Raw genomic sequence first — 18,255 nt, 5'->3', positions numbered from 1 at the left:
TTTTTATCTTTGCTTTGTTTACTTCTCAAACAACTGTAGATCAACTGCATCTGTTTAAGTACAGCACTAAGTCAGGCAAGATTTAAATACTATATTCCCTGCTAAATTGGGCCTGCCTTTTTATTAACTTCACTTTAAAAATCTGAGTATCATTAGGGTGATTTTGAAAAATAAATCTTACTTTAGATATGATAAATAATATGTCAAATGCCATTCACTTTAATAACATTCGTAAGAATGTTATATAGTATGTATGTTCCCCAAAGTATTTTACATAAAAAATTCCAATGTACTTTGTACTTTCAACACTAGTGTCTAATTTTTTGCTGTTTTAATTTGTATTTAAAATACTTTTCCTAAGGATTTAATCCACAATTCAAAACTTTTAACATTTTACCTTTATCCTTTGTATTTTCACAGATACTTTCAAAATTAGTAATTTCCTCATAATGTAATATAACAAAAAAATCCAACAAAAATCCTTATTATGTAATAATGGAGGGGGAAAAAAGAAATAAAAGAAAGCTGTTAATTTATGAACACTTTACAAATTCTGTAAGATTCACTACGACAAATGAGCACACTTAAAAAAAGTCAAAGATATTAGATATAACTTTAATTTTGAATGTGATTTACATAAGGTCAAACCAAAGAATTACTTATACTTTATTGCCTAATCAAAATTAACATAAACATAACAAATAGTATTTATAAGTCAAAGTAACAAATCACTTTTTAAAAGAAAAAATCTCTACATTGTCAAAATTTTTCCTATGGAATATTGGCAAAGAATGTAAAGTTATATTGTGCCACAAATAGTTAAAAGCAATGATTTTTGGATGGTTCAATAAGATGTGTATATATAACTTAAAACAAATATTTGGGTTATTTTCTCTGGAAAGTTAGCTTGCAAATGAAAAGAAGAAAACCGAATCCGCATACTGTAATAGCTGTCCTCTTCAAAATTCTACTATTCCATGTAGATACTTCTTCCCTTAATTGTATATGAGTTGGATCATTTTCCCGTTCATTTTGCAACTAATATTTGCATGGAAAAAGAAAAGAGTTATTGTATATTAATAAAAACATTTTGATTTTTAAAAATATCATAATATCCATGTTAATTCAATTCACTTGTTTAGATGTAGGCAACTCAAGATTCCCATGGAAGATTTAAAGTAAACATATATGTCTTGAAATAGTCTTTCATTAGCATCCCATTACTGTAAATTATTAGTTTGCCATTAAAAATACATGCTGTCACAGATAATCACATTTTAAAATGGTGTTTTTATGTCATGAGACAAAGTAACTTTAAATTTAAAGTTTCTGTTTTACTTATAAGGAATGACAATTGATACTGATTTGCTTGTGTATTACATATCAATTAACATCTTACAAAAAAGTGAATCATTATTATAGCAAACCTAAAACATGAAATTTAGCAAAAACGAGAAGACCAGATGCTACTGGTAGAAACTTAATACTTTATTTAAATATAATTGCAGTAACAAATGTCAACAAAAACTTAAGTGGTTCTTTTAGTAATTCTCAGCAATGAAAGTACAGTACCCATTCAGTTTGTAAATTCCCACAGATACAAATTTCTTGCTCAAGAAGCTCCCTTCTCCCCTACCTACTGTGTGTGTGTGTGCCCACTCTGTGTGTTTCTGTGTGTGTGTTTCTGTGAGAGACAGAGAGAGAGAGAGAGAGAGAGAGAAAGAGAGAGAGAGAAGGGGGAAGTGAGAGAGAAAAGACTTAAAGAGGGAGGGCTGAGAGGAGAGAGATGGCTTTTGGGGGTGGGGCACGAGAGAAAATAAGCAGAAACCAAAGATCCTTGAAAGATAAAAAGAATCAGGCACATTTATAGAGTGATATTTACTAGAAACATCCTGTGCTGGAGTGATGACATAAATACTTTCAACATCAGCAGGAATAATGACTTCCAAATTCGACTGTGTAAATATTTAATTAAAAAGCTTGCAAAATTAATTTTAAATTTATAGCAGAAAACCAGACTCCAACGCCAACTCATTAATACCATATTCTTGGTCTAACTTCCAAATGGCTTCATTCAGCAACAGATTCCTTTTTGACACTGATGCTCCATTTACTGAATCCTGAGACAGTCATTCCTTTTATTAACCAATTACTTAGAATGACCCTTTCTGACAGGAGCCTGTCAGTGTGTTGGCTTGAAAGAGAGTGATGTGGTGTTAAAGTCTAGCCTTGACCTCTCCCACCCTCTCTCTTTGTTACCTCCATACACTTATCTGTGATAACTCACGTTTCTTAAAAAAAAAAATCTTCTTCGATTATTACTGGTAAACTCTGAAATAATATAAGCTTAACAGGCATCATAGCATATTTGCAAATCTGGAAGCCTTCATAATTCCCTAAATCAAATCTCATTATGATGATTACTACTTGTACAAGACTAATCTGGAAAAATCAAACCACTAGCTTGCTCCAAAATTAAGACTTTCTTGCCCAAAGAACTGTATTTGCCATTATTATAAACTAATTCATGTTTTCAGGGGTAGTTCTTATATAGAAATGCATAAATTCTAAATAGAGAAGGGTCACGGGAAAAAGGTCTTCTATTTAGCTAAAGAACAATGAAAATTCTCTTAACAGGTATGCATTATTAAAATAAATATTATGGTACCTGATTGAATTGTGTATGCTTTAGAGTGAGTCAGTCTCTATAGCAAAGTTTCTTAATTTCACTCATTTAACAAAAATATGGTTTTCTAATTTCATTTTAATTCTATACACACACCCTTACCCCTCACCCCTATGTTTTTAGTTCATCTTAGAGAAACCAAATGAGTAAACAACCCTGAAGCAAATATGTTTTAGGAAATTTCCTACACTAAAAAACGCTGATGTTTTGCAAGAAGTATCTCCATACACATGCTTCTAAACTTCCCTGGGATACTCATGAAAAATAGCATGTTTAAGTAGAATCAGTTCTTTTCCTTTGATTCTTCTAGATGAGATGGAGGTAGTGATGATGAATGGTGCTATAATTTTTGGGTTGTCAGCAAGTTCAGGATGTAGCTTGTGTAGCACAGGTGCTTGACATATAGCAAGCAGTCTTATGTTTGTTGAATGAATAAATGTCAGAGATAATATAATTTCTAAGATGCCTTTTTTCTTTGGAAAGAAATTATTTTCTACAAGAATTCTGAAACATGGTGCTCATTTCCCCATTTAAAATGTCCTTTCCCACCTATTATTTTGTATAACAGAATTTGCTTCACAACTTTCTTCTCACTTTAAAAGACTCCTTTTGGGCTGGGCGCAATGGTGCACACCTGTAATCTCAGCACACTGGAAGGCTGAGGCAGGAGGATCACTTGACCTCAGGAGTTTGAGACCAGCGTGGCTAACATGGTGAAACTTCGTGTCTACTAAAAATACAAAAATTAGCTGGGCATGGTGGTGCATGCCTATAGTCCCAGCTACTCAGGAGGCTGAGGCAGGAGAATCACTTGAATCTGGAAGGCAGAGGTTGCAGTGAGCCAAGATCGCGCCACTGCACTCCAGCCTGGGCAATGCAGTGAGACTTGGTATCAAAAAAGGGGGAGGGGGAAAACTCCTTTTGATTTAACACATTAATAGCTAGAATGACAATTTATTAATACTTGGAACATGTATAAAGTCTATTTTGAAGAAAAGAACTTTTTTGATAAAATATTAATGAAAATGTTAAATGAATTATGGGTTGAAGCTAAATAATGTATAATCTAACCTTCAAATCAGATATTTCACAAAAGCTTTATAGACATAAATTTATTAAACAGATCAAGAGCTCAGAAGTGAGCTCTCTGGTCGACTGGAAGTGTTTTTCTTTATTATCCATCTTCAACAAAGGTTCCCATTCCAACAGCTTAGATTTTGTTATAGCCATTTTTTTTCGAGGTGGAAAAATCACCTGTCCTTAAATACGGATATATATTATATATTTTTCTGTATGTGTGAAAAACCAGAACCAAAAAAGTCCATACTCTTTAGAAAACAGTTAAATTATAAAAATATTACAGAGAGTCTGGACAATCAAAGGGGTATTTCATCCACAATCCTGTTTCTTTAACAGAACCAATAAATACTTCACTTATTTTATCTGTACATTTACATGTAAGTAATAATGTACAAATATAATTTCGTATCTTTAACTAGCTGATATTTAATTTTCATTTTTAACTGCTTATTATTATAACAATTGGTATAGCATAATTTATTAAGTTATTCTCCTAATATAGAATACTTATGGTACATATAATTTGGGATAAAATACTATCAAAAGATACAAATTTTTAATGGTACTTGGCACATCCTGCTAAACTGTTTTTGAAAGGGCTTGTGTTACCAGTCTCACATAAGAGTATCAGTTTGGTGAACTCTAACTAGAAATTGGTAGTGATACATTTTTCCCTGCTAATTGAAAAGATAAAAATGACACATTCTTCTTTTAGTATGCATTTCTTTAATGGCCAACAAAATCTGTTTCCTATGTATATTTCTTCCTTTGGAAACTATCCTTTTCCCCACTTGTCTAAGCGTTCCATTTGTTGCTCTTACCAGAATTGCTTCATGGTCTAACACCTTTTGCTGTAAATCATTTGCCTTCATTTCCCCTCCTTTTAATGTTAAATATATACCTTTTGAATTAAGTCTTTTAATTTGCAGACTTCTTCACTCAAATCTTCAGCATTATTAACCAATTCTTCACAAACTGAAGTAAAATTCCGGGGAGAAGCCCATTCCAGCGTTATCTGTTAATATTTTCAAAAGTTCAACAATAAATAATGGAAATAACTTCCCACAACTTTATATCCACAAAGATTATACAACATTCTTAAATATTAAATTATATAATTGATATATATACCAATTTTGTTGATATAGGATAAATATCAAAATTGTTTAGGATAAATACACCAAAAATAAGTAACTTTATAAAAATAATCAAATAAGCTTGCCAAATGCATTTCCTGAATATATGTATATATAACTTTCTATATGGAGATTAATATTAGTAATACCATTTATGATGAACAAATCAGTTCATGAAGGTTTTAAAAATGACACGATTCTCATATTAATTGATGTTATATAAAAATCACTGGAAAACAAGTGCATTAAAAAATTTTTACTCAGACAAACAGCTAAAACCTAATCACATGAAATAAGCTGCTTTTGCAGGCCACTTACACTTTTTCTTCCTTTTTTTTTGAGACAGTGTCTTGTCCCGTTGCCCAGGCTGGAGTGCAGTGGTGCAATCATGGCTCACTGCTGCCTCAACCTCTTGGGCTCAAGTGATCCTCCCACCTCAGCTTCCTGAGTAGCTAGGACCACAGGTGCATGCCATCATGCCCAGGTAATTTTCAGTTAGGACCAGAGGCACATGCCATCATGCACAGCTAATTTTTAAAAATTCTTTGTAGAGACAGGGTCTCACCATGTTGCTCAGGCTGGTCTCAAACTCCTGGCCTCAAGCAATTCTCCCACCTGGGCCTCCCAAAGTGTTGGGATTACAGATGTGAGCCACCATGCCCGGCTACTTGCACTCTTCCTATTCTAAATTTATTTAAAAATCTTTTATTGATACAGTTTTTAAATAACACACTGTTTTGTTTCCATTTTCACTTGGGTCTCCTGTCACTTTATATGTTAAACAAGAACACATGGTAAATTCAATACATGGATCAGTTTAATTTTTGGTGTGACTCGTTTTCTTTTTCTTGAGGTAAGAATACAAAGTTTTAAAATTAGTATGTAATGAAATAATATTAAACAAATTGAGTTATTTAGATCTTACGTGATTTTGCAGAACAAATGATACAATTTTAGCAAATCAGTACTATTTATTGAATTATCATGAACTTATCTGGAATGTTCTTCAGTGTTCATACTTTTCTTCACTTAATAACTTTTGTAGAATACCTTTTGAGAATTTACAGGTAACTCAGTAATAATATTCTGTACAGCTGTTATTAAATGGCCACACTGTTTATTTAATTTGAGAAGAAAGTTGAGGAACTCATCACCACTAAAGAAAGGAAACCAACAAACAAGCAGGAATTACCAATAAGAGCAATTTATTTCATTCTACTAAGCTAGTTACTGAAAATCTAGTCATAAAATTAGATTCTTCCAAAAGAATTCATGGAACAGCTAATACAGATTAGGTACTGAAACAGGCACTGATTATAAAAGAAAAACAAACCTCCAATCTCGAGAATCTTAAAGTTCAGGATAAGATGCAGATATACAATTGCAGCTTTATTATTCACAGGAACACATGAAGGAGGAAGATAAAATAATCAATATCTGAGTAGCTACTATGTGAAGACACTGCACTAGTTATTTTACATTGGTTATTTCTTTTGATTTTTCCTAACAACCCCTATAGGATAGATGTTGTTAATACTATTTTACAGTGGAGACATCTAAAATTCAGGGGGAATGAATTTAATATCACATGAGAAGGAGGAAGTAGGGAATTAGAAATGCTTTACAGAGATAATACTTGAATTGTGTCTGTGGTTGAAGAAAAAGTTTGCCAAGTAGGTAAGGAAGAGATTCTGGATAAAGAGAATAGCAGGTGCAAGACTACAAGGGTAAAGGTCAGTAAGGTGTAATTAAAACACAAATTATTGAAAAGTAGTAAGATAAAAGGCTGGATATAACCATTTATTAAAAGAACTTTTGTGTCAGCATAAGGAATTGAATTTTACCTTTCTGATGATGTAGAGTTACTAAGAGATTTTCAACAGGAAATTTGAAAATTAGACTTTTAAATGAGAATGTTTATTTGGAGAGTAGTGTGGATAAAAGGAACACAAAAATAGAAGCAGAATAATTAGGCGACTAACAGAGAAATGCATCCAAGAGATGATGAAGGAAAACTTAGACTAAGGATAAGGATCTGGCAGTGGCAGTCTTACTGTGGGGAGGAGGGAGAGCAGTGGCTTGAGAAACCTTTAGGAGAATAAACTGAAAAACTTGGTGATGGATTGTATGTAATGGAAGAATCTATGATGATTCTCAGTTTTTTTGGTTTCCATGGAAGGCAGTGCCACCAAGCAAGGAACTGAATTTGGTGGTGGATGGTGGAGATAAAAGAAAACATTATGGCATAATAATTAAGTGCACAGGCTCTTGAGTCAAGAGTCAATGTGAATTTGGATTCATCTTCCACACTTACTAGCTTTATGATTTTGGGCAAGAATAATCTTAAGCCAAATGTTTTCGTATCTCTAGAATGGAGACAGCAGGACTCAAGAAGACAATGTATATAAAGTACCTAGGATTGTGTCTAGTACATAGCTGGTGTTCAAGTAAATGTAATTATGATGACTGCAATGGTGAGGAGACATGCAGGTGGCAACAACAAGTAAGTGGTAGAAGATGGGGGTCTTGCAAGGGTATTTATTCTGGGCTCTAAAGACTCATGAAGCTAGATACAATTCAGAGTCGGTGAACCTCAATGGGAAAAAAATATGTCTTTATTTTCACTAACTTCTAGCCAAGATTCAGTCTTTCCTTGAATTGTGAAGGTAGCACAAACACAGTAGTATTAGAAATGTCTCCAATAGAAATCAAAACTATGATCATAAAGACGACCATAAGACATATTGTGAAGAAGGGAGAGTTGATAGGGGTAGAACAGAAAAGCCACTAAAGGAAATGTAGCCTGAGAAGTAGAAGAAAATCAGTAGTTAAGAGTTGTTATGAATGACAATGAAGGGGATGGATTCAAAGGAGAAAAGATTAAGCACATTAAATAAGTATACTGATTTTGGTAATGAGAAAACACTGGTGACTAGATTAGCTTCAGTGGCAGAAGCCAATTTATAGTAGAAACAACAAAGAAACTTAACCCAACAGAAAAGTTGGTCAAGGCTATTAATAGGGAATTCAGAGAAAAAAAAAAAGAAACAAAATTTGAATGGATAATAAATGTGGGAATACAATAACCGTAAGATGCCATATCCTAGCAGAATGATAAAAATTAAGATCATTAATATCAAGAGTTGACAACTGTATTAGATGACCTTTCTGGGGAGTCCTTTAACAGTATCTACTGAAATAAAAATACAATAAAAACTACTATTATTGGACCAAAGGTAATTTGTGTGTGTGTGTGTGTGTGTGTGTGTGTGTGTGTGTGTGTGTGAGACAGAGTCTCGCTCTGTTGCCCGGGATAGAGTGCAGTGGCGCGAGGCTCACTGTAATCTCTGCTCCTGGGTTCAACTGATTCTCGTGCCTCAGCCACCTGAGTAGTTGGGATTACAGGTGTGCACCACCATGCCCAGCTACTTTTTGTATTTTTTAGTAGAGATGGGGTTTCACCAAGTTGGCCCAGCTGGCCTTGAACTCCTGGCCTCATGTGATCAACCTGCCTCAGCCTCCCAAAGTGCTAAGATTATAGGCGTAAGCCACCATCCTAGCCCCCAAAGGGTACTTCTAAGCCCATACAGAAATTCTTATTTGTAGAAGTTCTGACTACATACTATATAAAGTTTCTTTCACACTATTTCAATAGAAGGAAAGGTTATAAAAAGCAAGCAATGTCAGCCTCCAATGAAAATAATAGAAAACTTCTAAGATACAGTACTGGGATGTATATAGTATTTTCATTTAAGACAAGTCTTTTAGCTATTAGGCTGAAAAAATGAACAATTTCACTTTAACAGTTTTATAAAATACAAACTTTATAAACAAAATACATATAATCAATGACTTAGAATAAAAAGTACCTGATGGTTGCTTTCAACAAGCAAACCTAAAATTAAAAAATGTAGGAAAACCCTTGTTCTGTTTAGCAATAAGTATTCATAAAACCATTTTCAAAAAATATGCAATTCTTCTTTATTCTATTTTCTTTCTGATCTTTACTCTAGAAAACACAGAACTTGGAGTATATGACACATTTCTGCCAAAGCAACAGCAGTGATTACTTGTATTTTGTTTCCATGTACTATTTATACAAGTACACTTATAACTTAGATTTCAGTGTTCTTTAAATATTCCAATTTTATTTATCAAGAATAATTACTAAATGAGTAATTCACTAATGCCATATATATTTAATTTATGACCTCGAGGAAATTAAGATCCATTGAGAATTATCATTTGAATTATCAACTGATAGCAGGTATGTAATTTTAGATAGGTGATTCACGAATACATATGTGGAATATAAATTCATCAGTTCTTATTCTTAAGATAGTAAGAGTTCAAATAAACAAATTTTATTACTAGCAAAATTAGTCTTAATGAATGAAAGGAAAATATATACCTTTCTTGTGACATATAATTTTCAGAGCCACTGAATATGGATGGACAAATGGTACAAAACAAAACTCTACAGAGTGCCATTCACACTATGTGAATGGTGTGTCTCCATCACAGCTGCACAGTATATGACCTATACAACTTTACATGGCAGGCCTGATAACTTTGTGCTTATTTAAAAAATTCAAAATAAGCAGATATGACACAGGTATAGTAGACTGTATTATTTGATCCAATTCTCATGTCTTTTCTACTGAGCTAACTACTACCAGTTCCCTGACCCCTGTCAGGGGACTATAATTCATGCCCCAGGGGCATGAGGCCTGACCACATGACTTGCTTTAGCAAATAAAATATGATTGGAAGTTACTGTGTAACTTTTGAACAGAAGCTTCAAGAGCCACTGAATGATCCTGCCATCTTTCTCTTCTTTCCCATGAGAGCAGTATGTCCCAGGTTGAGACTGTTCCTCCAGCCTACTCTCAGAATGACAAGATCACTGTTGCTGACCCATGATACAGATGATCAGGAAACACAGTTTGTTGTTATAAGTGACTGACATTTAGAAATTATTTGTTACTACAGCATAACATAGTATAAGCAAACTAAAACAACAGGCCATTTAAAAAATCTGAAGTCAAGTACTAAGATAAAATTTATACTTTAAATAAAGGTATTATAAACAAAGGTATTATGTGCTCATTGTAGAATATCTGAAAAAAATCAAAATCGTCAACAATCTTACCACTCAAAGACAATGACTAGCACTATTTTCTCTCAGAATATTTTTTTATAATACACATTTTCTTCCAGTGTTTTTCCTATGGATATATATAACTGACATTGCTTCACATGACCTTTTATATTGTGCCTTTTATAATTATCATGAGTATTTTCCCATGATGTTAAGTTTCAAAATAATTTTAATGAAAAAATAATTATATTGATGCAATGGAATTTAACCATTTTCCTGATGTTCAGTATTTAGAGTTTCAAATTTTAGAATGTTTATAAATAATAGGGGTGAACAATACACTTTTACATAAAATCTTAACATCTATATAGATTTTTTGGGGTGGAGCAGTTTTCTTGATGGACATAGCTTTGAGATGCTTTTGACACCTTCAAGTGGATGTCAGCTCAGACAAAGAGTCTAAACAGGAACAGTTAAAAATTTCAAATGTGAATGAAAACTTATTATTTCTGTTCAAAATATCTAAAATTAGCAACAGAATGGATATTACAATTTTAAATTGCACTCTTTATTTTTTTAAGAGAGTCTTGCTATGTTGCCCAGGCTGGCCTTGAACTTCTGGGCTCAAGTTATCCTCCTGCCTCTCAAGTAGATGAGACTACAGGCACACCCCACTGCATTGGCTTTAAATTGCATACTTTAATTCTGCAAACATACTAAGGCAGAAAAAAGTAAGTGCAGTGTCTGTATGCATTGTTGTAACAGATTATTTTAGAAGATTTTGACACACAGAAGAAAACTATCTTAAAATAAATCAGTAAATTGTTGAAGTCACATTACTAGGAGATTATAATCAATCAGTTCAACTTTTCCTGCTGTTAGTTTTCTTATGACTTAATGACTGATTTCTTCTTTAAAGGATGACTTTGAACAAATGGTAAGTAAAACCTTTTCTGTAACAGCATGTAAACAAAGTCTGTGATTTAATAACAAGGTCAAATTCCTGGAATATATGTCTGCCAGTTTTATTTTTTTAAAAAAATTCAGTAGCTTTTTATAAGTGAACCATTCAGGATTCTGTACATTCTTTACATTTATTAAATCCCATAAAGTAAATTCATATAGGCAACCCTGCCATCATACAAATAAGTTACATAAAAACATTTAATTTGCAACTCAGTCATTTAGAACTTAGAATATTTCTTCATAGAAACAATAATGAAGAAAAGCAAGAAAATGAACAATGATATTTAAGAAAGTGTGCTGATTTTTAAGTCCTCACAACTGAAATCCTTCACAATGCATTTAAATATTTAAGAATTATTAAGTTATTCTGAAACAAAGATGAGGCATTATTTTAAATACAGATCTTGCTGTAATGAGATATATTAAGGAAGAAGAACGGAAAAATGGGAATAGGGAATTTTAATATGGGGAATATTTATAATTTAAGCTGTATAATAAAGTTTTTAAGAAATTAGGATCATCTATATTATTTTCTGGAATACTTCTCTGAACTCCAAAATAATGTGGAAATCTATTGTCTGTATGTTTAATTAATGTTTATCATAATTACAATATTAGTTTTAGACAGACTATACTACTGATAATATCACTGCATTTGCAAGTATAGTATAGGATATTATAATTCATTAACTCATTTATCCACGTATTCAATAAAATCTCGCTATACAGTCATGTCCCAGGCAATGGATAACACGGTTAATATATACACCAAGCTCCTTAGGTCATTCTGATAATGTAGCCAGGTAAGGAAATCACTAGCATAAATCATGGTTATGAACCCTAATATGTTTTAAAAGCATATATATAGAAACCAAGTCTCTACTAACATGTAAGGTACTTTTATGTTAGCTATGTAATCCTCATTTGTAAAATTATTTTAGGGAAAAAATCAAACTGGAATACGTTGAAATAAAAAACAGTATTTGTATTATCAGTAGAAAACTAAAATGACTGTGATACTCTTAAATTAACTAAAAAAGAAAACTTAGAAAATAATACTAAGCTAGTATTAAAAGTAAGATTAGAGGAAACTGAGGAAATAGAAAAAATATTTGTGAAGATTTTTTACAGGGAACTTGTATGTACTTTTAAAAGCTCTAGAGGCAAAAAATTTGATTTGTCCTCTGTACAGGCATTATTCCTATTCTTAGTCCCTGTGGTAATGGTTACTTTTGAACTTATATGAAACCAAAAGAAAGGAAGGAAGAGAGTTTCCTAAGCAATAAAAATATAGAAAGAATGAGTTAAGAGAAGCTTACATGAGCAAGAGATTGGGTAAAATGTAATTAACTTGACCAAGTGCAATGAGAGGTAGAAGGTGGGGAAAAACATTTGGTGCACAAATCCTCAAAGTTGGGGAGAGAAAGCCATTGTAAAAGAAAAAAGAATTTCATAGGCTGGTTATAAGGTAGTGTTGCTAAGTGACATAATTTCAAAATTATCTAGTTGGTGGAATGAAAACAATTATTATAGGTTATTTTGGATTATAAAATCTAGGGGAAAATTACTGAAAAGACAATCATATAATCTAGAAGGCAGAAGTGGCCTTACAGGGTTTGTATTCTATCCTATGGTTAAATTCTTTCCATAAGCAAAAACCTCTAGAAGTAGCTATTATGTACAATAAAACTGTTATCTTATTTATTCTGGACATTATACTTCTATTAATGCAGCCTAACAGTGCTGGCTTTCCATGACTAGTCATGTGACACTTTAACCTAAACTGAGTTAATAATAAACTTAAAAACTCTTAGTGATTCTTCATGTATATTAAGTCCCATCCTATAGTAATATAGTTAATCTTGGACTTTCCATTTATCCTTATTAAAGTTAACCCTATTAATTTTGGGGAGATTTGCTTCAACCTGCCAAAGCCTTTAAAATCTTAATTCTCTATATCTCCTCCATCTAGCCACCAGTCACATGTAGCTATTGAACCCCTGAAATCATAGAGTATATTCTCAGACTATAACAGAATCAAACTGGAAATCGATAACAGAAAAATCTCCAAACGTGGACATTAAACACCATACACCATGGGTTATTTAGATAATCCATGGGTCAAAGAGGAAGTCTCAAAGAAAATAAAAATATACATAGAAGTGAATGAAAATGATCACACAGTGTATCACAATTTGTGGAATGCAACTAAAGCAGTGCTGAAAGGGAAATGTAAAAGACTAAATGTTTACATAAGAAAAGAAAGTCTCAAAAATGATCTAGATTTCTGCCTCAAGAATCTAGAAAAAGAGCAAAATAAATTCAAAGTAAGCAGAAGGAAGAAAATAGTAAGAATCACAGCAGAAATCAATGACACTAAAAGCAAGAACAATACAGAAAAGTTACTGAAACAAAAGAGCAGGTTCTTTGGAAAAACAAATGCGTAAACCTCTAGCAAGACTAACAGAGATAAAAAAAGAAAAGATGGAAATCACCAATATCAAGAATGAAATGGGATATTATAACAGATCCTACAGTCATTCAAAGAATAGCTGGAAATACTAGGGGCAACTTTTGGCTTCATCAATTAGAAAAAATGAACCAATTCCTTGAAAAACCACACATTACCAAAACTCAGCTAAAGTAAAATAGATATAACTTGAATAATCCTATGACCATTAAATAAATCAAATTGTAATTTAAAAGCTTCCCCCACAAAATATTCAGGCCCAGATGGTTTCACTGGAGAAATCTACAGAATGTTTAAAGAAGAATTAATGTCAATTCTACACAATCTTTTACAGAAAATAAAAGGAGAGGGAATAAGTCCCAATTCCTTTTGTGAGGCCAGTATTGTCCTGATACCAAAACCAGACAAAACGCAAAAAAGAAACTTACAGAGCAATATTCCTCAAGAACTTAGATACAAAAATTCTTAGCAAAATACTGGCAAATCAAATCCAACAATGCATAAAAAGAATAATAACTCACAGCCACATGGGATTAATCCAGGTATGCAAGGTTGGTTCAATAGTTAAAAATCTAACAAAGTAACCGTATCAACAGGCTAAAGAAAAAAGTCACATGGTCATATCAGTTGGGATAGAAAAAGCATTTGAAAAAATTCAACAACCATTCATGATAAAAACTTTCAGAAAAATGAATAGAGCATAACTTCCCCAATATCATAAAGAGAATCTACAAAAAAACCTATAGCTAACATCACAGTTAATTAATACTAAAAAAGTGGATGGTTTTCTTCTGAGATTGGGAAGAAGGCAAGAATGTCCACTATCTACAACTCCTATCCAACATAATATTGGAAGTCTTACCCACTGCCATGAGGGAAGAAAAAAGGCATACAAATGTGAAAGGAAAAAATTAACCTTTTTTTGCAGACTACATGATTATCTACATAGAAAATCTCAAACATTCTACAAAAAACCTCCTACAACTAATATCTGAGTTCAGTAAGGCTGAAATGTACAGTCAAGACACAAAAATCAATTGCTCATGGAAACAAATAAAAAGATAAATACCATTGGCAATTGCGCCAAAGAAAACAAAATACTTAGGTATACATCTAACAAAATATGCATGAAATCTGTATGATGAAAATGACAAAATGCTGATGAAAGAAAACAAAGAAGGTCAGAAATGGTGGCTCAGGTTTGTAATCCCATTACTTAGGGAGCCAAGGTGGGAGGATCACTTGAACTTAGGAGTTTGAGACCAGCTGTGGCAACAAAATGGAAACCCTGTCTCTACAAAAAATTTTAAAAATTAGCCAGGCATGGCGGTACATGCCAGTGGTCTCACCTACTCAGGAGGCTGAGGCGGGAGGATCACCTGAACCCAGGAATTCGAGGTTGCAATGATCCATCATTGTGCCATTGCTCTCCAAACTGGGTGACAGGGTGAGACCCGGTCCCAAAAAATATATTTTAAAAAAGAAAACCTAAAACTTTTAGAGATGTATGTGTTTATGAATTAGTATAATTGACATAACTGTCAATTATACCTAAATTAATCAATAGGATTCATACAATTACCACCACAATCTCAGAAAGTTTTTTTTTGTAGAAAAAGCTTTACATAGAAAAGCTTTATCTAAAATTTATATGGAAAGAAAAAGGCTATAGAATAGCCAAGATGATTTTGAAAAAGAACAAAATGAGAGGAATCACTCTTCCTGATATAAAGGCTTACCATATAGTTAAGAGTAATCAAGACGTGGTACTTTCAGAGGGACAGACACATAAGGAACCCAGAATAGAGAACCCAGATTATACCCACACAAATATGCCCAATTAATTTTTGACAAATAATCAAAAGCAATTCAATGGGGGAGGAACAGCCTTTTCAATAAACAGTGCTAGAGCAATTATCCATCCCCTGGTAAAAAAAAAAAAAAAAAAAAAAAAGAACCTCGGCCTAAACCTCATAACATTACAAAAATGAACTCTCAAAATGTATCATGGACTTAAATGTAAAACTATAAAACTTCTATGAAAAAAGCATAGGAGAAAATCTTTGAGACCTAATTTCTTAAACTGTTATTTAACTTGATACTAAAAATATACCAAAAGTAATGTTCTGTAAAGGGAAAATCTGGTAACTTAGACCTCATCAAAAGAAAAGTTTTTGCTCTGTGAAAGACCCCATTAAGAGGATGAAAAGAAAAATTACAGAGTTAGGAAAAATATTTACAAATCACATATTCAACAAAAGATTTGAATGTAGATAACTCCCAAAACTCAACATTAAAAAACAATTAATCTAACATAAAATTGGCAAAAGATACTGTTAGAATTTCACCACAAAAGTACACATATGGCAAATAAGATATAAAAAGCTGTTTACATCATTAGCCATTAGTAAGTGCAAGTAAAAACATAACAAGCTATTACTATATACCCATCAGAAATGGCTAAAAAATATCATGCTAACACCAAATGCTGGGGAGGATGGAGAGCAAACTGGATTACTCATACACTTGCTGGAAATATAACAGTACTGTCATTCTGGAAAACAGTTGGACAGTTTTAAAATACACTAAATATGCAACCACTGTACAACCTAACAATTGTCCTCTTCAGCATTTATCCCAAAGAAAGAAAATGTATTTTCTAATAGACTCTTGTAGATGAATGTTCATAGCAGTTTTATTTGGAATAGCTAAAAACTAAAATCTATTCAAATGTTCTTCAATGGATAAATGGTTAAACAAACTGTAGTATATACATACCATGGAATACTACTCAGCAATAAAAAGGAATGAACTATTGTACTGATACATGCAACAACTTTGATGAACCTCAAGAAAATTAGGATGATTGTAAAAAGTTAATCTCAAAAGGATTTATACTGTATGATTCTATTTATATAATATTCATGAAATAACATCATTAAAAAAATGGAGAACAAATTATTGGTCGCTAGGGGTTGGTATGGGGAGAAGGTTAGACGTGGCTATAAAGGGGTAGTGTGAGAGAGCCCTGTGTTAAGTACATTGAACATGGAAGTAGTTACATGAAGCCATAAATGTGATAAAATTATATATATACACACACACAGATGAGTGCATAACTCACAAAATATGACTAAGCTCTATGGGTCATACCAATGTAAATTTTCTAGTTTTGATATTGTCCTACAGTTATAAAAGATACTAATACTGGGCAAAACTAGGGAAAGAATGCATGGGACTTCCCTGTGTATCTCTTTGAAATATCCCAAGAATCTATATTTCAAAAAATTTTAAAAAATCACTTATTGCTGTATAATATATTAATAAAATCAAATATTATTTTTCAAAATAGATTTGGGATTATTAATAACCATTGCTTGACAAGTTTTTAATATTGGAAATGAAGTTTATATTTTGGTACATAATTTCTTATATAGTAAGGCTGAAAATAGAACTGAGCTACCTAAGAAATGTTTTCTTATTGACCTAAGTGAAAATATTACTTTGAATTTTCAATTTAACCTCTAAAATGATTTTTAAAGGTATACTATAAAAAAGTATGGGATTGTTTATAAGGTTCAATTTAGCAAGATGCAATGAAAAAATAAAACAAAAATATTTCTATGTGAGTTAACAGGAAGACACATTGTTTGCTTCTTGGTAAATGACTTTATAAAAATTGACTTTACAAAGCACATCCAATTTCAGAACACAGTATCTTCCAAAATCTATTACCCTGGGAAAATTATCATATCAAGTAAAATGACTCAGACATTATGAAAATTAAACTAAAAAAGAACAATTGGTTCTTAACACTATTAATGTAAACAAATAAGTTAATTTTACCTGATTTCTAACTTTATCTCTTCAGATAACTCTCCAAATTGTATCTCTTCTACCTGTAGTTCTTTAAGAGCAGCCAGAATTTTCTGCTGGTCTTTACTGGTAATTCCATTCTAAGCAGAAATAGTTTTAAGGTACAGTAAATTAGTTATACTTGAATAATTTAAAACTCAAAATCACTGAAGATGTTTTCTTACTTGATGAATTCACAACTTGAAAAAATAGGCATACAGTGGAAAAATAACACATTTCTAAAAAAATATATGTTTTTCTTATAACTGTGATTGATGTTAGTTACAGCATTAAAATATTTAGATATATAATAACTATAGCCAATTTTTTTGCAATACATAACAACTATGATGGACTCCCAAAACAAATTACTAGAACTTAATATTTGTAATACTTCAAAAAACATAGTAAAACAAAATTGCCTTCAAATTTTCATTTAAAAATCAGTGATAAATGAGAATCAAGTCCTATCTTTCTTTGTATTCTACCTTTAGTGTTAAACTAAATTTTCTATACTGGAGTTAGCTTTGTAGTATGCTTATTTATTTTTAGTGATATTAAAAATTTCAAGTTTCCCATGTGGTCGTGCACTCAGATCATTGCTTTTTACATACTGTATTTATCAAGGTGTCTCTAACACATCCCACAGCTATATGTTATTAGGTAATACTAGATGGCAAAATAAAAGGTCTCAATAGTTTTGAGAACCAAACAAAAGGCTTGGGAGACATATGTTAATACCCATATACATAGAAAAACAATCTCTTATTTGTAAGTGCCCCAGTTTTCAAATCTATTTCACATTTGAAACTGAAGTATCAGTTTTAGTTCAGATGTCATGACAATCTGAAAAAAAAACCAAACAACCCAAACTGTAAGTCATTACGTGTTCTTAAAGTAACTTAACACTAACACAAGACTTTAGATATGGTTATGCGTAATCATATCTAATCAAGGACAC

General features: G+C 32.1%; 1 protein-coding gene across 2 annotated transcripts in view; it reads right to left on the bottom strand.

Annotated features, from left to right (window-relative positions):
- Window positions 1-594: 594 nt before the first annotated feature.
- ASZ1 (ankyrin repeat, SAM and basic leucine zipper domain containing 1) overlaps window positions 595-18,255 on the bottom strand; it is a 64,143-nt gene continuing 46,482 nt past the window's right edge. Inside the window, exons 9-12 of one of the 2 annotated variants that reach the window (XM_017956151.2) lie at window positions 17,286-17,395; window positions 5,953-6,058; window positions 4,668-4,781; window positions 595-1,038 (exon numbers count right to left, since the gene is read on the bottom strand). In XM_017956151.2, coding sequence (XP_017811640.1) covers window positions 886-1,038; window positions 4,668-4,781; window positions 5,953-6,058; window positions 17,286-17,395 — 483 coding nt within the window. In that variant the 3' untranslated portion in view covers window positions 595-885. The remainder of the gene's footprint in view (window positions 1,039-4,667; window positions 4,782-5,952; window positions 6,059-17,285; window positions 17,396-18,255) is intronic. The other variant, NM_001112614.1, reaches the window with a different exon arrangement.

Source organism: Papio anubis, chromosome 4 (genome assembly GCF_008728515.1).
Source record: "Papio anubis isolate 15944 chromosome 4, Panubis1.0, whole genome shotgun sequence".
NCBI lineage: Eukaryota > Metazoa > Chordata > Mammalia > Primates > Cercopithecidae > Papio > Papio anubis.
The sequence above is the reverse complement of the archived record's forward strand: the minus strand, read 5'-3'. Positions and strand labels throughout refer to the sequence as shown.